The 21907-nt window shown below is 36.9% G+C and overlaps 1 protein-coding gene across 7 annotated transcripts in view; it reads right to left on the bottom strand.

Moving 5' to 3' along the window:
- UBR2 (ubiquitin protein ligase E3 component n-recognin 2) overlaps positions 1–21907 on the bottom strand; it is a 115082-nt gene that overhangs the window by 23487 nt on the left and 69688 nt on the right. For all 7 annotated transcript variants that reach the window (XM_026507436.4, XM_026507437.4, XM_048219706.2 and 4 more), the window contains exons 16-32: positions 19927–19988; positions 19172–19282; positions 18119–18184; positions 16429–16551; positions 16228–16291; positions 15134–15258; positions 12350–12402; positions 11297–11399; positions 10261–10309; positions 9699–9853; positions 7849–7951; positions 5158–5267; positions 4967–5047; positions 4461–4639; positions 3347–3546; positions 1113–1206; positions 287–448 (exon numbers count right to left, since the gene is read on the bottom strand). In XM_026507436.4, coding sequence (XP_026363221.2) covers positions 287–448; positions 1113–1206; positions 3347–3546; positions 4461–4639; positions 4967–5047; positions 5158–5267; positions 7849–7951; positions 9699–9853; positions 10261–10309; positions 11297–11399; positions 12350–12402; positions 15134–15258; positions 16228–16291; positions 16429–16551; positions 18119–18184; positions 19172–19282; positions 19927–19988 — 1840 coding nt within the window. The remainder of the gene's footprint in view (positions 1–286; positions 449–1112; positions 1207–3346; positions 3547–4460; positions 4640–4966; positions 5048–5157; positions 5268–7848; positions 7952–9698; positions 9854–10260; positions 10310–11296; positions 11400–12349; positions 12403–15133; positions 15259–16227; positions 16292–16428; positions 16552–18118; positions 18185–19171; positions 19283–19926; positions 19989–21907) is intronic.

Here is a 21907-nt window from a genome sequence, read left to right as displayed (position 1 = left end):
AAATAGGGTCCTGGGAATAAAGGAGACAGTTTTCATAACACATAGGAATTTTATACCTTCTATAATGTATACAGATGACCAAGAAACTATTGAATTTTGGCCCACTCCTTTCTGAAAACCAAGACTGTATTTCACAGGTCTACAAGAAATGACTACGTAAAAAAAAAATATCTGGAAAACATACTGTGATTACCTAGAGTGATTCCCCCCTCTCTGGTTTATCATCTCATTATCTTCAAAGGAAAACTACTGCTTAAATACAAAGGTTTTACTGGCCTAAACTTACCTGTTAAAAATATTTCGTGGAGGGAGCAGCAGAGGAATTACAGTATTACTCAAGCACTCACAGAGAGGACAAAGGAATTCTCCGTTTTCCACATCATAGCTGGTATGTAAGCGCAATCTCTGTTGCCTTCGCTGTTCTTTAGCTTGAACGGAATCAAAATACCTTTACAATTAGAGAACATGAGGTATCAAAAACAACGGTAATTTTTCTCAATGAGAGCCACAGGCTTCAACATTTAACTAATTTGCTTCCACAATATAAGAATTAAAATCTTCACATTTCTTGGTCCCAGTGCTGTCTTGTCACTTTCCCAGGGCTGGTGGCTACATGCTAGAAGTGCATGACCACTGAATGGGCACAGTGCTAAGATAATAGCATTGATTTACTGGTTTTGCAGGAGAATAGAAAGCACCAAAGTAGAACAAATGTGAGGTTATCCCATCTTAGGTCAGGGAGGCAGGACAATCTCAGGAAGTAATAAGGCAAGTATTAATACCTTTAGAGTCAAGAGTGAACACCCTGGAAAGACATTACTCATCTAGGGTTTATGCCACCATAAAAATCTTTTTCTTCCTCCAGTTTGTTGGCTAATACGGATCCCCACATTAAAAGATATATCTGATATACTATGAAATTTCTAAGTTACTCCTTCAACATTGTATGACAAAGCAGCTCAATTTTAATTATTAGATAGTGATATGCAGGTTTTTCTTCAGCATCTCTACTTCTTTCTCCCTTTTTCTAGAATGAAATGTCCTTTATTTAAAAAGTTAATTTTGAGCCTTCAGATAAGCTTCTCTTGACTAATATTAAGAATATAAATTACCTTTGCCAACAATGGGCATGCATAATGTGCCCACAGCTACCAGTGTGTGTTCCGCAAGACAGATCAGGGTGCATGAACAATGGATCATATTTTTCTGCATTACAAACAAATAAACAAAAAACAAAAAACCAAGCATTTAATCTTCCTATAATAAATGTACAACTTTAAATTGTGAAATCCTTGATAAGGGCTTGTAAACTTGAAATGAAATGCTAGTTTATTCCTTCAAGATACCAGTAATTTATTGCAAGACCCTGGATTATTTAGAAAGCAGGACTCTAATTTTTATCACCCCGAGCAAATGAAACATCCCTGAACTGTTAATTGAAACTGGAATTCTGTATTATATATATCTACTCTTTTGAACATTCCATGCTTTCAGGGGACTAAGAGACTCCCATCCCCTCCAAAAGCCCCAAGCTTGTTAAGAGGGATATTCTTCACGGGGCTGCCTTTTTTTATTTCCTTTTTTTTTTAATAATATTTTTTTATTATATTGTTAGTCACCGTACAGTACATCCCTGGTTGATGTAAAGTTCGATGATTCATTAGTTGTGTGTAACACCCAGTGCACCATGCAATACGTGCCCTCCTTACTACCCTTGAATACTTCAGGGCAGCTGGGTCACAGTATCTGCAACAAAAAAGGTGTTTTGGCAGTAATGGGGCGCCCCCTAGAGGAGATTCTGCCTAAAGACACTCATGCAAGGACAGTCATAATCACTGTACCAAAGCCAAAGCAGGAGCAAAATGTCCAGCACAGCAGCCCAGATGGGGAAAAAGACTAATTTAGACAGTCTTCCGTCCTGGTACTAATTTTTTGTATCCAAAGGAGATGAAAACATGAAGACAAACTTAAAATGGGTGCCTCGCTTTTTAGAATTTTTCGAATTCTCTATATAAATTAGTATGATCTTAGAAATTCCATAACATTCTATAAAGAATTACTCAAGTTTCAATTTGCTTTATATCCTAGAACTGTGCAAATGTCACAGCGTAAAGAAAATCTTTCCAGATATAAGTTGTGAAAGCATTTGGAAAACCTTCCTATAGCCAAAGTTTTTTCTATGCAAAATAACTAATTAAATAAAATTGGTAACTTTAATCTTTGGCCTGAAATGAAATTAATAAATCACTGAGTTCAAATGATAATTTTTTAAGATGAAGCAGACCAATCTTACTCAACTAGGTGCTTGAATGCCACACTGCGAAGACTTTCCTTATGGAGAAAAGGCTATCCTACCAGTGGGTTTTCAATACTACGATGTAAAAGGCACTTGCTAAAAAAGTGCTTTGGAAATTCTAAGACACAGTTCCCACTCTCAAGAGGTTTACTGGAATTGTTGAGGCATATGCACATATCATCAAGTCTAAGAGTAGAGATATAAAAGTGTCTGTGGTGGAAACAATAATGTGCAGCTTAGATGACCCTGGAGGAATGAATGACTTACTCCCCCACCTTAGCAGTTAGAAGAGGGCACTTCACTGTTACTCTTCCAACTGCTTCACTCAAAATCTCACCTCTTTCCGGAGGTGGACCACGACCAGTCACTGATGAGTGCTGGGGTTTAAAGACCCAATACCCCTTGCTCTAACTCAGGACATCTCCGGAAGGGCCATCCAGCTCCAGAGTTCCAATGGGGTGGGATGAAGCCTTTGGGGGACTGCATTATAGTTCAACTTCTCCCTTTGCCCAAACTTGCTCCCTTCCTCTCCATTCCACAGATGTTAATTCCAAGGCTCTCCCAAATAAATGCCCTGCATGGTAATCTCTATTTCAAGAGTCTGCTTTCTGGGGAGCCCTATCAGTGCCCTACTTTGCATCAGAATCTGGCTCAAGGACCACTTCTCACATAGGTAACTCACGCAACTGTTCCCAAGAGATCCCACTTTGCATCTACCCAGGAGACAAAATTATTATTTCAGTGCGTCAACTAATGATTAGGACTTTACAAGTGTATTGAAGAATGGGAAAGACTCTTAAGTACCATGTATGTTAATGTTATTATCACAAAGAAAAGCTTTCTTTTGAATTCCTGTTATTTACCAGCTATCTAATTCATGATGGTCACTTAACTTTCTGGAGTGTTTCCACATCTGTCAACTGGAAAATTTCTAAGATAGCTGCCTAAGATACCACCAACCATATGGAGTTATTACTAGCTTAATAAAATTCCTGTGCCACACTGAGTGGCAGTCATTAAGAGGGAGGAGGGGCTCTAACTATGACTTACCTGGATCCTGAATGAATTTACTCCTGTTTTTTGATAATACAGTTGATCTCTGAACAAATGCTGCCAGGACCATTGCCTTGCTCTCCACCTTCACCTCTTGCTCCTCTTGACACAATATACAGGTAACAAACTGTCTCTGTTCAGGGACCTGAGTTTGTGCTGGGCCCAACGCTGTAAGTGTCGTATCTGAAACCATAGGGCTGCAAAAAAAGGGTACAAGTTTCATTAATGAGCCTAAGAAGTTTCCATTTAATCATAAAATAGTAGACTTTAGGTATGTACATATTCAACACATGTGATTTTGATGACATGAACTGGCAGAAGTTATTCATATATATCAAACTATCTCCTGTCATTCTCACAGCATCCAATAAGGTAACACAGAAGCCAGACGCTCAGTTAACTGAGCCTAATGCACTCATTTTTTTCCCCTTAAGATTTATTTATTTAAGAGCAAACGAGCGAGTGAGCGGGGGGCGGCGAGTGAGAAGTGAGAGGGACAGAATCTCAAGCAGACTCCCTGCTGATCACGGAGCCCAACGCAGGGCTCGATCTCACGACCCTGAGATCATGACCTGAGCCAAAATCAAGAGTTGGATGCTCAACGAACTGAGCCACCCAGGCGCCCCTGTGCACTCATTCTTTTATGAACGTCGAGGGTATTCTGACACATCATCTTGGGCATACACATGGTATCTCATGTATGGTTGGAGATATACTCATAAACATATATTAATAAACTCAAATTCTAAGAGTAATTCCTCTAATTGGAGGTTGTAAAATTTACCTATCAACCCTTCTAAATTACTCTAAGACTAAACGTGTACTTATAAGGAAAAAAGCAACATCTTTCCCAGTTGAGAACCAATGGCCAGAGATTAAAAAATGTTTATTAATTTTTTTTTTTTTTTTTTAAAGATTTTATTTATTTATTCGACAGAGATAGAGACAGCCAGCGAGAGAGGGAACACAAGCAGGGGAAGTAGGAGAGAAAGAAGCAGGCTCATATCAGAAGAGCCTGATGTGGGGCTCGATCCCAGATCGCTGGGATCACGCCCTGAGCCGAAGGCAGATGCTTAACCGCTGTGCCACCCAGGCGCCCCAATTTTTTTACCTATTATCAAGAACAGCAGAGGTAGAGGCATCCAGTTCTAATGTCTGCTGAAAGAGTTCTTTGTTCTCGTCAATAAAGTGCCGCTGCATCTCAGACATCTGGGCCATGATCTTTTCTCTGCGCAGCCTGGCAATCTCAGCTTTTCTCTTCCTCTCAGCTTTGTCTTTGTCTCTTGAACTCTAAAAGTATGCTTCATTTAATTAGACCATTAGATGTCAAATGCACATTTTTCCCCCAAAGCAGAACTACCTTGATTGTAAATACTAATTAAAAACTATTTTATAATCTAACTTAGCTAACTAAATAAAAGATTTTTTTAACCTGTTTTTAGAAAAAAGAACAGGTAGAGCAAAAAAAAATTGCTACAACAAATAAATAGTGGCACATTTTTTGGAATTCACATTTTTTGTGAATAATATCGACTACCAACTTATTACAGATAAATTCAATTGTTCATAGTGAACTTGCTACAATCCTTCAGTAGGACCACACTTTGCTTCTTATACCTCTTCCATTATGGTTCCTTCAGTCTCTGCCACAGGACTGGCGGATGAACTCTCTCTTATCTTCTTAATAGCGTTAAAAGTCTATGACAAAAAGTGTCAGTTATTTGCAAGCCATGAAATATTATCAAAATTTAAAGATAACAAACATAGAACGTTTCTCACAAAAAGCAGACTGATGCCGGAAATCGTACCTTTAATATCCATCTAATCATATCTTTGTGGACATCTAGGTAGGGAGCATTCTGTAGTGTTTCCAGCATAGCTAGTATGCTAGGGGAATTGTTCGGTGCTTCACCAGGTTCTAAGGCAGAAAAAAATAAAAGGCACAGTAACAACTGACACTTCACAGTGCTTATTACTATACACAAGAGGGTAAGGTTGCTTATAACATCATCTGCCCATCATTTAATAATAGCTCTACTTATTAGAGATTTTCAATACTTCTTGAGAATGTGATGTATCTGTACTTTACAAACAAGTTGTTAACAAGTAGAATGCTTTAATCATTCAAAATGGACATCTTACACCAAATGATTATTTTAACATAGCCTTTAGCTATTCAATAAAAACCCAGCTAAAAGCTCTACCTGAGATTTTACAAAGTCTAAGAAATGAACTGGATTTACAGGGGTGTGTGTGTAAAAATACATCAACTTGTTTTCCTTTTAATAAAACCTATATTTAAAATAAAATGCATATTGGGGGGTGCCTGGGTGGCTCAATCGGTTGAGAGTCTGCCTTCGGCTCAGGTCATGATCCCGGGGTCCTGGGATCGAGCCCCACATTGGGCTCCCTGCTTGGCAAGGAGCCTGCTTCTCACTCTCCTCCCCACTTGTGCTCTCTCTTGCTCTCCGTCACTATCTCTGTCTCTCACTCTCTTAAAAAAAATAAAACCTTTATAAAAAATTTTTTAAAAAATGCATTTCTTTCTCTGTAAGTTATTTCTTTATTTGAGGAAAAGACATACAAGTCAAGTCCAGAGCCTCGAAAGTACACTTAATCTAATGTTTGCTAATTTAGTTTTATAGTCAGAAATGTCCAGTTATTGATTTTCTTGGTTTAAGTGCTGTCATTTGGGCAAAATATTCCGACGAGGGGAAGAGACTAACTATGTGATCTTTAATATTCTTTCAGATCTAAAGTTCTGTGGCTATAGTTTAGGGATTTGACTCTCAACAGTGTGTTTTAATTATATAAAATGTTTAAAGAGAAATATGAGGAATGTCTAGAGAAAATGATGATTGTAGAAAGAAAGAAAGAAAGAAAGAAAGAAAGAAAGAAAGAAAGAAAGAGAATCTGGGATTGTATAGTGATGAATGGATGAAATTAGGGAATTTTCTGTGTGGTTATCCTCAAGTAAAAGCACAGAGATGAAGGCGGCAAAAGACACAATGTTAATCCATAGAAAGAAATACTGACAGAGAAAAGAAGAGGGAAAGGCTGGCACCTAAGAACGTAGTCTTCAGTGGGGAAAGGCAGTTTCCCCTCCTCCTCCCACTTTCCTGGGTGAGGGCAAAAAGGGGACAAATAGAGATCTAGCAGCAAACAAGACCGTATTATCCATTATACTACCTATAATGGGTCACACTACCCATTATACCGACTGCTGTAACTCCTAGCATACCACCATAAATTCATTTAAATATCTCAGCAAATGGTTGATTGCAGGTCTGGGACAGGGAAAGTATAAGATGAGCCTGGGGTATCTTTTGTGCCAGAAAGCAAGGTGGTGCTCAAATACTAATGGGTTTGGGTCAAAAGGGCAGTGAAGCCAATTGAACAAATTCCCACTGACCAAAACTGATGGTTTGAGCATCATAAAAACCTTTTTTTTTTTTTAAGGAACCTTGATCATACATGACTATAAAACACAGAATAAAAACCCCAAGAGTATCAAATATTAAAAAACAAAGCACAACAATCCTAAGCAAATAAAAAAGATTCACAGTTGTCACCACTGAAGGCAACTATTAGACCAACTGCTCATTCTGAAAGTCAGTAGAGGAAAAGCTTTTCTTTAGAGGTGAAACATGATGGCTAAAACAAATGGTTTAAAAAAGTGTGCAAATATTAAAGCAAACACAGCAAAATACTAACTATTGAATCTAGGTGTATGGATGTTTACCGTACCAACTTTTGCCCGTATGTTTAAAATTTTTAATAATAAAAAGCTAGAAAAGTCTCCTGGCCTTCTAAAAAAAGTCACATTACTTTATATAAAAAAATGATAATCTAATCCTCTATAGCTAATTTTCTTTTTTTTTCTTTTTTTTTTTTTTAAAGATTTTATTTATTTATGTGACAGAGAGACAGCCAGCGAGAGAGGGAACACAGCAGGCGAGTGAGAGAGGAAGAAGCAGGCTCCCAGCGGAGGAGCCCGATGTGGGACTCGATCCCGGAACGCCGGGATCACGCCCTGAGCCGAAGGCAGACGCTTTAACGACTGCGCTACCCAGGCGCCCCTCTATAGCTAATTTTCTTAACCAACTGAGCCACCCAGGCACCCCTATAACTAATTCTCTTGTTTTCATTATGTCTTTATAAGATAACAGCAACAATTTAAAACTGAAATCCTCATAGCATACTTTGTGTTCTTAAAGCATATCGGAGAATTCAAATGTATGTGCTATACTGATTTCAAGCTAAGGACACCTCAATAATGTTTTCACTTTATGACTTAAAAGTATGTGTGGTCCCTAAGTATTTTTATGAAAATACATCAGGATCTCATATAGTACCTTTAACACAGATAAAGACATGTAACCTCAGAAATTTGGATTTATTAAAATTTATTTAGAATCTGTATGAGCAAATAAGAAGTTATATTACATATTTAAAATCACTAGTATCTTGGATTAGTTTAGTAAAAAGTGTATACATACTTGATATCTTCTGAGTGAAGGAAAATGTTACTACATGCTCTTCCGTGACATTGTCTAAATGCTGTTTTTCTTCTTGTAGTGCCATTCCAATTAAATGTAACACCTCGAATACAATGTTTTGTAACTTTTAGTAAATCAAAAATCAAGGTACATATTTTTATAAGCAGTAACAAAAAAGAATTCACCATTGAAAAAAGATAAAGCAAACTACTAAAGACTAAGTGCAATGAAAAACAATTTAAAGTACTAATTTTTATTAAATTCTAACTCTAAATTTCATCTCCTAATAAAAAATTCTCAGTAAGGAAACAAAAATTTCCATGTCAGCCAGGAAGAAAATTCAACTGCATATTCTTAGGGTAAATTCATACAATATGTCCTTTTCAGTTTTATGACATCCCTACACTACAGTCTTTAAAAAAAATCTCCTAAGAATTGGCAGCCGAATAATTAGAGCTGAAAGCATCTATCATGTAATGATCTAGTCTATAATACTCTCTAGTTAAATTTCTCTAAGGACTAAAAATCTTAATCATTTGAGAAAGATACGCACCTTCATTTCTAATGCCACATAATTTATGAAGATGCTTACAGTTATTCCTTGTATCTCACAAAAAATTCCTTACCAGACTTCTAAGAAAATATAGAATTACACTGATTTTATTTGCATTTTTATTGCTCTTATCCTGCTCCCCAGTTTTGGAAGGAGGTATCTGTGTGGTGTCTGTATGTTTCCCCACACAAAGATCTACCGTGGCCGTCGGAGACTTGGATGAACTAGGTTACCTTGAAGGACATGAAACAAATGTACACAAAAGGTAAATGCTGTTCACTCCTCTTTTCTCCATCATTTCCCACAAATGCTTTGCTCACATAATATTGATGGTCTCTAGTAGACCACAGCTCCATGCTTGTATATTTTAAGTGTCTGTTTATTAATGAGAGGGGGTGTAAGTATATACATATCTTAGCCAATGAGACACTTGAGCCTGCTGAGACAATGGAAAGAAAAATAGCTTTGGAGGAAGGCTCTGGAAGAACGCTTGCTTTCATTTGCATCCTGGCTTCACAGCTTTCAAGCTAACCTGCCTTCAGGGAATCTGTCTGAGCCTAATTTCATCATCTTCAAAATGGAAAAAAAACAGCTTCCCTTTAGAGTTTTGAGAATTGCAAATATTGTATGTATGTAAAAGTACCTACCACAGACTAAGGCACAGAACAGGTTAACTCTATTAACTGGATAATTATTATTACGTTACTTCCCAGTTGAGTAACATGGACACGTTAATTGAATCTCACTGAAACCTGACTTCCTCCTCTATATAATGGAAGAAGTTGTATCTACCCAAACGGGTGTTGTATGAATTCAATGAAATAAACAGTTCAAGAATGACACATCAAAGCTATAAAGTATAAACAAGATTCTAGACATGCCACTTATTAGCTACAGGACTGTAAGTCTCTGTGTTTCAATTTCTTCAACTGTAAAATATAGATACTGATGAACCCCCCAGGTTTTTTGAGGGGATTAAATTTAAAAAAAACATGTTAAGGATAACACATTATACAAATATCAGAGTACTGCATAAACAGAGACATATCATGAGCAATCAATGAGACGAAGACCGGCCAACAAGACCAAGGTAATCACAACCAAGTGGTATAAAAAAAATGATCTGTCCGGCTATCATTTCATTGTCAGACACAAAAGCCGTAACAATATTAGTGTATTTCAAATTAAGGTAACACTACATTTTGTGCTAGGTTGTCTGTGTATAGATATTGACAACAGTATTTTGGCTTTTACGAAAAAAGCACTAAAATTTAAATAATAAATGTTTCAAACCTACCCTTTGCAGCATAGACTCAGACCAGGCATATCCATTATGTTCTACAGCCCACTGCAGGACTGTCCTCATGATGCACAACATTACATCGGACTGTAAAATGTTTACCAGACTTGCAAACAGAGGGCAGAATGGAGGCAAAACTGGAGGTGGAAGTGCTGAAAATAAGGTTATTATTGGCTTCTTTTGTAGAACATGCTTAAAAAAAAAAAACCAACGCTATCTTTTGATAGTCTTCACTCAAAGAATATTCATTAACACGTATCTTAAAGCTGTATTTTACCTTCTCAAAGTCAAATGCGTAAAAACAGCTACATTAACTGTAGCAGTACAAAGAAAGTCTTTCTTTTCCCTAGAAATGTCCTAGGATCAGAGATAAAACCATTAACCCAGAGGTGACTCAGTACAGCCTATTTCTATATTTGCACATTTATTAGTCTTTTGAATGTTCACTCGGAAAGCATACATTTATCTTCCACTTCACCAAGGATAATTATCATAGTCAACAGAAAACAGCATTTAACAAGTACAAGAGACAAGAGATTTTTTAGAAAGATTAAAATACCTGTATCTTCCCTGTTTTGTCTTTTCAATTTCCGCTGAGCTTCCTCTGCCTAATAAAAAAGAAATCTGGATAGGGAATTAGTAATACACAACAACCTAATATCCAAAACACTAAGTTAATCTCGGTCATATTATCTTCTGATTTTAGAAGATATTTACCCTTAGTTTTATAGTGCCTCCCCCAGATACCAAATGACACATCAAGGTTATTCCCCCCCCACTCAACCCCACCAAGCTCCAAGGAGTTCCTTCTTATTTTAAAATGCAGCGGAAACATGCACAAAACCAAACCAAAATGTTACTCAGGCTTAAGCTCTATGACATGCATCTAAAACTAAACAATGCTTCATGTTTAAGTTTAATTAATGACATTTACGAAAAAGTATTTTAAGAGTAGACTACTGGAGCGCCTGGGTGGCTCAGTCGGTTAAGTGTTAAACTTTTGATTTTGGCTCAGATCATGATCTCAGGATTGTGAGACTGAGCCCCATGTGAGGCTCTGTGCTCAGTGGGGAGTCTGTTTGAGATTCTCTTCCTCTCCCTTTCCCCCTCCCTCCCATGAGTGTATGCAGTCTACCTCTCTCTCAAATAATAAATAAGTAAATCTTAAAAAAAAAAAAAAAAAAAAAAAAAAAGAGACTGCTAAAAAGACAAAATTTAGCCAAGTACGGAAAAGCATAATGTTAAGTAGTAGCAATTCTTAAATGAGCATAAAATAGCTTAACTTTATTATACAGGTTGACAATTAGTCTTCGAAAGCCAATAAAATACAATTATATATATATAGTTTATGTATATAATTATATAAATCTTATATATGTATGTAGCACACATGGCAGGGAAGGGGGACGACCCAAAATGTTAGGTGGTGATATTTTAGGTAATCTATACTTTCTTCATTATATCTTTTTATATTTTTCAAATTTCCTACAATAAAAATGTATCCTTTTTCAATCTCTGAAAAGCAGTAGAAGTTGTTTAGGAAAAACAAACAAACCAAATCAACAAACACAGCTCCTTCCCCAGTACACTTTTACCTTGGACTGCTCTGCCCTTGAAAAGTGATAGAAATACAAATTGAACTCTCTGGCACACTCTGGCTTCAGTTCGTACATGCCTCGTCCTGTTAATCCAGGTTTTCTATGGAAAAAAAGTCCTTAAAATATTATTACTAAAATCATACCCTAATTTATGAGACAGTCTTAAATAACAGAATAAAAAAGCAGAGCTCTCATTTACTGCTGATAAACGTATACTGGTACTATTTTCTGTGGGTTAATTTGGTAATCCACATCCAATGCTCTACATGCATCATCTTATCTGACACATCCACTTTGAATTTATCCTAACTGGACAGGTGAATGTGATGGTCATTATAGTGACAATTCAAAGTCTAACAACAGGGAATAGAGTACATACATTATGACACCTCCACACAGTTGAACATCACTTAAAGTGGTAACTTCTAAATTTTGACATATAAAGATGTCTCTGATAAGTTCTATCAAGCGGAAAAAGGAGGTACAATTTTAAGGTTTAGGGAATTTTATATACATATATATTTTTTTTCTGTATTTTCTCTAAAAGCATGTACTGTATCTTTATAATCAACAAAAACAAAGACATTACTGTTGAGGTGGGAGAAGGGAAAAAGGCAGGATTGAGGAAGTGCCTCAACAACCCCAGGGGTTCAATGTCTAGTGGGTAACACACTGGCCACTAGAGAGTGAAGACAGTATTGAGAGGCCATCTCACAGCTTAGGAGGCACATTCAGATAGAAACGAAGAGCAGTTTTAAGAAAATTCAATGCACTGACTTACATCACCTGCTCAGTTTAATGTCAATTATCTGAAACTATCAAGAACACCGGTTCTGAGCACAATGAAAATTCTTATAAACCAATTTAGGGTTGGTCTGTGCAGAGCTAGATCAGAAGAGTGAAATGACAAAAATCTAGTTCAGAATTATGTATCTGAAAATGTCTGTCACTCTCTGAAAGCAACAATTTCATTCTCAGTTCCATCAAAGGAAACACTAAGAAAAATATATATAAAAAAATTAAACAGGAAAAAATAGGAAGTAAACTCACCTGAAATGAGCAACTGCTTCAATTACGCTCTCCATGCCAGTCTCCTTGTTCTCCTAACAGTACGAGAAACAAGTAAGTGCGTTTCATGTTAAGAGTATCTGCTTGCACTTTGAACATTGTGCTTTTCTCTCCTTAGGCCTTACACAGCAACCCTATGAAGCAGATATACTATTATCCCAATTTCTACAGATGAGGATTCCACAGTAAACATAATTATTAATATATAACCAGGGAAACTTATTTTGTAAGCTAACATTCATTCAGACTCATATAATTAAAAACAAGTCACTACCATATGGATTCAAGGTGACGACAGTTTTCAAAAGGAATTAAGTGAAAAACACAAAGTACATATAACATTTAAACAAAATTTATGTAAGACATTTATACTATTTCATCAAAGTTACACTGATTCCTTATTTATTTTTAGTAAAACAACATTTCCTAAATCATATCATTCATAAAAAGATGTTAATAGGAATTCTGATTAAGGAATTCTCTGGTCAAAGATGTTTGGTAAATATAATTGCCATCACTTTGTACAAGGTACACTTTAAAATGCTGTTTTAGGTTATATTCTTCTTGGGGCGCCTGGGTGGCTTGGTTAAATGTCCAACTCTTGATTTCGGCTAAGGTCATGATCTCAGGGTCCTGCGATCGAGCCCGGAGTTGGGCTCTGTGAGGGACACGGAGCCTGCTTGAGATTCTCTCTCCCTCTGCCTCTCCTCCCACCCCCAAATTATATTCTTCTTTATTCTAAAGTCTAAGTGAAACTGAAATTGCTTCCTCATCTAACAACTCAAGATTCATTTCCTATATTAAAAAGTACAATTTTTATCCTGACTAGATAGTGATATTAAGAAATTACTAATTATTGTTCTTTTATCATTGGCATATGGAAAGGCCTTTCAGACTAGTTTCTCAACCTTGGCACTGCTGATATCTGGATCAGATAATTCTTTGTTGTGGGGGTTAGTCCTACGCATTGCGGGATGTTTAGCTCGATCTCTGGCCTCTGCTCACTGGATGCCAGGAGCACCACACAACCCTGCCCCGAGTAGTGACACTGCCAAATGTCTCCTGGATGGAAAAATTGTCCCTGTTTGAAAAGCACTGTTTTAACATATATACAGTTCTGTTTATAGATAAAATGGTAAGCCTCATATTCTGGTTTTCTGTTTTGTTTGTTTGTTTTGTTAGAACAACTCAGCAAAATAAAATTCCCACTTGTTGTTGCACAACATTGTTTCACACATACACCAAACAGGCCAAGAAAACCCCTGGGAACTTCATACACAAAAAAGGAAAAAAAGAAATCTTTCATCTTTGGCCTTTTTATCCATTTCATATAAACCAACTACTTATATAATAGCTGAGTACATACACAAAAAAAGTTACTGGAATGCTTGGAATAAGACTGGTTTTTTTTGTTGCTGGGTTTTGGTTTGTTGTTTTTTTTTTTTACAAGATTTTTTTTTCTCCTTTGAAATGATAATGAACATGGTCACACCACAGATAAAGTCAGAAGTAGGAGAGAGAATGTTCTGAAGGCTGGTTTGGTCAACCAAGATCATTAAAAACGGCTGAGCACTAGCAATATGTACGAAAAATAGAAAATGTAAATAAAAAATATAGACAAATTTTCCTTTTTAAGGTACTTTTAAGAAAAAAAGCAGGGCCTCGGAAGTTTTGTTCTTTTTTCCTCCCCCGTGGCAAACTCATTTTGTGGTTTTGGTTGGGTGGTGGAGACCATGTGTCATCTGCGGGTAAACCTGGTATTCTTAACAAAATAATCCAGTCAGGGTGCAGGGATTCGTGGTCAGGGTATAGATAAAACAAGGCTGGTTGAAACTGGTGATGGGTTCTGTTACACTATGTTTTCTATTTCTACAGATATTTGAAACTTTTCATAATATAAAGTTTAAAGGAAGTATTACTATACAACAAATACAGGTTTAAATCCCAGAAGAATGAACATTAAGGTTGAAAGTTTTGATCTATGTTTCAAATTTGAGGAAACATTTTGAAAAGCCTCAAGGAAATAAGGATCTCTCCTAACTACAGGTATTGGGTATCTATCTGAAAAGCCCTGTGGCTGAAAAATTGGTGGCCAGGGAACTTGAGATCCTGGGATGAGAAACAGGATTAGCCTATGAATGCCTATGCGAACATTACTTTACATTCACTAAAATGAAAGAGATGGCTCCCTAAGGAGAGTTTTTGGATGCTTCAGAAGGAAAAAGCTCTGAAAAACTTTAGTATCCTCAACAGAGATGAGCAGATATTTCTCACTTCCTTCTCCTATTTATTAAGTTGAAGCATTATCTCCACCCATGGCAACTTTGTCGTAAGGACTCAATAATAAGTCCTGTCTACTGGATACAGAAATTCAGTTTTCAAGATCAGGTGTACTCTTATTCAGCATCCTTATCTCTTCTAAGAATTCACCGTAAAAGATTCTACTTCTATGCTGCTTTCTATTCCCAATCACTAGTATTCTTTTCTTCCCACAACTCCCAACATTAAAAAAAAAAAAATTAACTTCTACACCCAGTGTGGGGGTCGAACACACGACTCTAATATCAAAGAATCTCATGCTCTACTGACTGAGCCAGCCAGGTGCCGCCCTAATTACTTCTAATAAGAGTGACTAGGAGTTACAGGTGTCCTAGAACTGCAGTCTTTACCACTGTGGAAAAGGTATACAGAAGTAAACCTAAACATACTAGCCTGACAGGAAGGGAAGAATTTCTGTAATTTCTTTTGTAAGATGTAGGTACTTACATCTTCAGGTAAAGACTTCACCAATTCACTATGAGCCATAGGTTTGATGCTCAATTGATGGATAATCTCTCGCTTAATTTCATCTGTAGCATTTACCTGTCCAACTCCAGGACTAAATCTCTCTCCTGTCAATGCAAAAATATATATACACACATTTAACATAATCACAATACTTAAGCAGCATACTTTTAATTCATGCAACACAATATATTCTTTCTGTGCAGTGGGAAAGTAGTAATTGGTTTGGCAACAAGCTAGGGTGAGAGCAGCTCCTAACCATACTTCTGAGGCTCAGACAAAGCACGTTGAGTGCAGGGTTTGGGCAGGAGAGAGAACTCTGGACGCCATTTTGAAAGAATGGGATCAGAAGGCAGGAAGGGACTGGATGTAGTCAAAAACTGGGAGAGCAGTTAACTGTAACCAGAGCACTAGGAAACTGCTTTCACGCCATCTGCCACATGGTAACAGGGCGGGAGAGCCTTCCTTTCTCTTTTTATCTAGTGGCGAGTAAGATCTCACCTTCTGAGACCTTTGTTAGTATCACCACCTGACAGTAAGTAGCCAAGATTCTCTGCTCTATGGACTACAAAGTCTAAAACAGCAGAGAAGGTAAAGAGTAAAAGAACAGGAAAGATGGAGGAGACAGGACTGAAAATATAGGCAGTAAGAAAAGAAATCTGCATCTATTAGCCACAGGTCTCTATTAACTCATTTTTATCATATCTAAAGCCAAGATGGCACTTCGGCAACACAAAACCATGGAAAGAAACAATCCTAAGATATAAAGTAACAGTAAATAGCTCCCAAATATCCTATTCTTACTTGCTAAACTCTTCTGTCCTACTTTTTTCTCCCCAAACAAAGAGCCTTTCAGATTATTCTGCTTCAGCACTTGTACTCTCTCGTTCCAGAGCACCAGGGCGCTATCACTCTCAGTGCTACAGTAACCAGAAGAGAGAAAGAAACGGATGCTCTAATCTTCCCCGAAACTGAAGAACTGCTCAAACAAAAGAAACATAGCTTAGAAATTCAGAACTATTTGTTATCACAAAAGCCAATGTATTTGATAAATATTGCAAACAATCCAAACTTACCAACAAGCATTATAATGAGGTATAGCATTTCTTCTATCAGAGTGTTGTTTTGCTGAACTACATCCTGTAACAAGTGGAGGGGAGAGAAAGTTCAGAGATACAAATACAAACGCTATATTATGTCAGACGATTAGCGTATCCAAAAAGAATGAAAGATACTTCTTTAATGTTGTATTGTGGTCTTATAAACCATGTTCTTACCTTATGGGTAATCTCAGAGCTAAATCTTTTTCCATAGTCCGGAGTACTGAAAATCTGATAAAGTTCGAAGCGGCTGAGCATTATCATCAGGAAATGATTTGGGTCCATCATGGAAACACCTGTCTTTTTTTTTTTTTTTTTTTAATGTTTGAGATAAAGGAAAAGAGGGAGGTCAAAAGGGCTACTAAACAATTAGTGAAAGATATTTTGGGTCGAATAAGTGAAAATACCAATCCCTATAAAAGATGAAAACCCACTTAGTCAATTCCCTACCTGTGGAATCTATAAGTGTGGACAAGAATCTAAGCTGGTAAAACAAAATAAAGTATAGACAAAACAAAAACATCCTAACCCTACGCATCAGGATAACATGGACTATATATTCTCTTGCCTTTTAATGCTCTAAATTAACTGCAGTCCTATGAATTCAGCTCTGAAATTTTATCTCAGGGCTCTCTTATCACTATCTAGCAGTGTATGGACTCCGAGAGAAACGTGCTATGGCAATTAAGCTTCTAGTACTTTTTATTTACCTAACATTAAACTCTTATCAAGAACTCTCAAACTAATTTTTGGTGATAAAAACTATACTAACTGAGGGGTGCCTGGGTGGCACAGCGGTTAAGCGTCTGCCTTTGGCTCAGGGCGTGATCCCGGTGTTATGGGATCGAGCCCCACATCAGGCTCCTCCGCTGTGAGCCTGCTTCTTCCTCTCCCACTCCCCCTGCTTGTGTTCCCTCTCTCGCTGGCTGTCTCTATCTCTGTCAAATAAATAAATAAAATCTTAAAAAAAAAAAAAACTATACTAACTGAAACAGCTTTTAAATATTAGTTTTAATTCTCCTTTAATTCCATTTGTATACATTCTAAACCAACTTGGATTTCATTTTGAGACATTTTTGAAATTTACATTTCATAACCTTTTCTATAATATTTAAATCCATTTAGCAATAATATGGAAAAACTACTATGTGATAAGCATTGTGCTACACACAATGAACAAAAAGGGACTAAGATATAGTTGCCGTGGTTTAGTGGAGGGGACAAAAGTAAATCGAGCTATGAATGCTATGGTGGGGATGACCACCACACTATCGGCCTTCCCAAATGGGATACTTAGCTCCATTTTTGTGTGTTGGGGAAGGCTTTCTGGAGAAAGTGACACTAAACACTAAGACGTTCAGGAAAACAAGTTATAAGGTGAACAGAAAAGGAAGAGGGTGGGATAGGCAAACTAGGGAGCAAAAGAATTAAGTGTGCAGAATTTAAGACTTAAGAGAGAGCCTGGCAATTTCAGGGCATTTTAACATAGTTAAGTTTCATAAGCCTTGGAAATCAGTTTAAGGGATTTGGGTCTTTAACCAGAGGACAATGAAAAAAGGATGGCTTTCAGGTTTCTGACTCTAACAACTATATAAATTGTTAAATAATACGCCAAGGTAGGAAACCCAAGATAGGAGGAAGGAATGGAGGAAATAAGAGGAGTTAGTTTGAATATGGTAAATCTGAGATGTGTTCAGGAAATCTAGATGGAAATGTTCTATAGGCTGTTAGCCATATGAGTTTGGAGCTCAGCAGACAGGGCTAGAGTTATAGATTTGGGAGTAATTGTAAGTGACTGGGTTCTGTGGAAATGACAAGAAGAAAAACATTCCCTACAATCTTTAAGTTTAATGCTTTAATTCATTACCTGAAGCATTACTATATCCTTGTCAAACATTTCACGTCTGCATTTCACATTATGGTAGTAATAAATCTAAAAAAAAATTAATTACATTGGGTAAATAGGTTTTTATTTGTGCAGCTCCCTCCTCTCCCCAATCCCCAAGAGCACATGGGTTTAATGCAAGTGTGAATACGGGTGCACACGCGTGCATGTATACAGACACACACAATGTGGTTCTCTCAACAGTTAATACTACCTTAGCAGAAATTAATCAGAAATTTCCAGATTTCAGTGTTCACTCTATAGTTCACATTTTGCAGCCAAATTTCTGGGTTTCCCCAACAAAGCTACTTTTGTGTAAGGCTTATGGCTACGAAAAATGAAAAAAAATAAAAAAACCGAAAACCTATATCAAACCTTGATAAGGTCTAAAAATAAAACCTCAATTTCAGAGCTATAGTAATAGAACCTTTTTTTTGATTGAAGTATAGTTGACACACAATGTTACAGTAGTTACAGGTGTACAACATAGTGATTGGACAAGTCTATATGTTATGCTATGCTCACCACATGTGTAGCTACCATCCGTCACCATTTAACACTATCACAATACCATTGACTATATTATTCCCTATGCTGTGCCTTTCATCTTCATGACTTACTCGTTCCATAATTGGAAACTTATACCTCCCACTCTGCTTCACCCATTTTACACATCCCCCACCCCTTCCCCTCTGGCAACCATCAGTTTCTAAGAGAACTTTCAACTTTTACCACAATTTTATTTAAACAGATGAAATCTGGATTTTTATTATATTATGTTTTGTAAAACTGTTCTAAAAATGCTCTCAAGTTAAAAATCAAGAAAATTAAGTTCATTTCTACTTTTGATATTGCTTCTTGACAAAGTACGAGTAAAAGTTCTAAGAAACTTTTTGGTTTAACGTTAATCTTCTTGAACAATTTTAATATAGATACTCAACTTTCAATGACTTAAGTACGTTGAAAATTACAACCTTCACAGAAGCCAAAGGAACAGATGGATCAAAAACTCTTCATAAACTATAAAACACTTACCTGGTTTACTAAAGAGAACCCATTTCTTCTCCACATGCCTGCATGTACTTGGGCACATAAAACAAGACATCTAAGAGGGTGTTCTATCAACATGGGTGGGCTAAGTTCACTCTATTAAAAAGAAAAAAAATTCATAAAAATCCCAACTCTATAAAGAAGACAGGGTGATAGGGATGGAAACTTTATGTAAAACAGTAGTTAAAATTACTTAAAGTATGTCTGCGCGATGGTTAATTTTATGTGTCAACTTGGCTAGGCCGCAGTACCCAGTTTTTGGTTAATGCCAGTCCAGATGTTGCTCTGAGAAGTATTTTGCAGATGTGATTAGCATTTAAATCAGTACACTCTGAGTTAAGCAGATCACTCTCTGTAATGTAGGTGGACCTCATCCAATTAGTTCACGGCCTTAAGAGAAACAGTGAGGACCCCCTGATCAGGGATGAAGAAATTCTGTTTCCAGAATGCCTTTGGACCTCCGACTACAACATCAACTCTTTTTTGGGTCTTCAGCCTCTCAGACTACCATGCGGGCATATTTCAGACTTGCCAGGCCCCATAACTGCATAAGCCAATTCCTTACAATAAATCTATTTTTTCTGTCTTTTTCTCTCTCCATACTTACATACCCATGTGGCCAATCTTCTATTGGTTCTGTTTTTCTGCAGAACCCTGATTAATAAAGTTTTTTCAAAGTGATTTTAAGTACATGGAACATAATAAATAGGCATTTATTTTTAAATGTTAACATTACTTACTAGAGGTAGGAGCTCTGGAAATTTATATGCCACTTCACTTTTGCTTAATAATACATGTAAACCTGCACAGGAGAACAAACGAAAAAGCATTTCTACAACTGCAAATCATTTAGAAAAAAGTCCTAAATATTCATTCAACTTTGTATCTAACTACTCTTTCTCTGTGGGAACCTATGCCATTACAAATTAAGATAAAAAAAAATTGCATCCATAAATGAAGCTTTTTGAACTGATATTCTCATAAACCTCTGTATCAAAGGTACACTTAGAGCTGGAGTCCTAATTACCTTTACTAATACACACTGATGACATTTTATAGGAGTAAATGTTAGGTATACAAACACAGCAAAAGCAGTTCTGTAATTATCAAAACAATTTATGTATATTATGCCCATTTTAAGGGTCCTATTTCACTGGGCTGTGGAGTTTGTTCCCATTTAAAGTAGAGCAGGAGAGATCCTTCTGGCAAGTGAACAGAGAGACTAGTCCTGGGATTTGTGGTCCATGCTGATTCTGACCTCAGATTTAAGTTCCCCAGAACTTCCGGTGTAAGATCAAAGCCTCTCTAGTTCCTAACTGCAAAGGGCTCTTGCATAGCTCAACCTTGCTTAATTCTGTTAACTAAGAATTAGTAGTCCTGTTGATGTTGTTGTCTACACAGGGATGTTTTTTACAATCTTATCAATAGATGTGGCCACTTGGTTGAGCCTGGCTTGAGGCTTTCGTACCCGAGAAGAAGACCTGCGTCCTCAGTCTCATTCTAACGACCGGCAATCGACAACTGCCACTCAAGCTCCAAGAAGAGTACATACTCCAAGTTGTTCTTAAACTGTTTTTTGTGTGTTTACTAAGTAAGCTCTTCAATTAGATTGTAAGCATTTAGGCCACGTTTTGTCAAATACAGTCAGCAGAACGCTCAAAAACGTTCACTGAGGTCTGAGAGCGGTAAAGACCTAGGCAGAAATAAGTACACTCTCAGAGTACTGACCATTTTCCTGTGGATAACTATCAGCACTGGCTTCCAAAATACAACCAGATTTTTAAAGGTAGCAAAGATCAGCAGCTGAGTTGTAAACAGGACCAACATTCTGGCATCCCAACTGAATACCTTCCCACAACACCATGCTGTTACCTGCTCGCATCAAGTATCCACAGGATCAGTATGCTCAAAGCACTGACGGAAACAAAACGGGGCCTGAACAAGTTTCATACTAAGTACTTCTTTGTTGTTCTATTTGTTGCATTACTGATATTTAGATGTCTAAGTTATCTTAAATCTCCACAACTGTTGGAATGCTAGGTTCCAGCAGCAAGAAAATGTGACAATGCTCAGAACAATGAAAAAAAAATGCATTCAAAAAAGAAAGAGGGATTATTACTCCTGATCTCCTGACCATTATCCCTTAATAGTAGGAACAGCTCTATGCCCACAAATTTGATAACTTCGATGAAATGTAACAATTTTTTGAAAAACATGAACTACCACAACTCCTAGAAGAAGAAACAGATAACTAGAACTAACCTAAATCCATTAAAGAAATTGAATCAGTAATTAATGACCTTCCAAAAAAGAAAATTATCAAGTCCATATGGTTTCACTGAGGAATTCTACCAAACATTTAAGGAAGAAATGATATAAATTCTCCACAATCTCTTACACACACCACTTTCACATCATATTAAATTATTCAGCCACACACTTAAGATAAATTACAAATTCTTCAATGAGTAAAAATAGCTACCCTTTAGAACGTCTTTCTACCTTAAAAGTTAAAAATGGAACTAAAGGGGAACAGCACAGTATGTGAGCAGGATAAGAATTCCTGCAATCAAGAAATATGGAAGGAAGCTACACGGGAGTGAGTCTGTAGACAGAGACGGACAAGTGCATATTCAAAGTTTTTGGCCGCTGCAAGGTAGCGGTTTCAAATACTCTACCAAGTATAAAGGGTTTGTAAATCAACTACTTATGGTTAAAAAA

The sequence above is a fragment of the Ursus arctos genome, unplaced genomic scaffold, assembly GCF_023065955.2.
Source record: "Ursus arctos isolate Adak ecotype North America unplaced genomic scaffold, UrsArc2.0 scaffold_29, whole genome shotgun sequence".
In the NCBI taxonomy this organism is placed as follows: domain Eukaryota; kingdom Metazoa; phylum Chordata; class Mammalia; order Carnivora; family Ursidae; genus Ursus; species Ursus arctos.
Note: the sequence above shows the minus strand (reverse complement) of the source record. Positions and strands in the feature narration are given on the sequence as shown.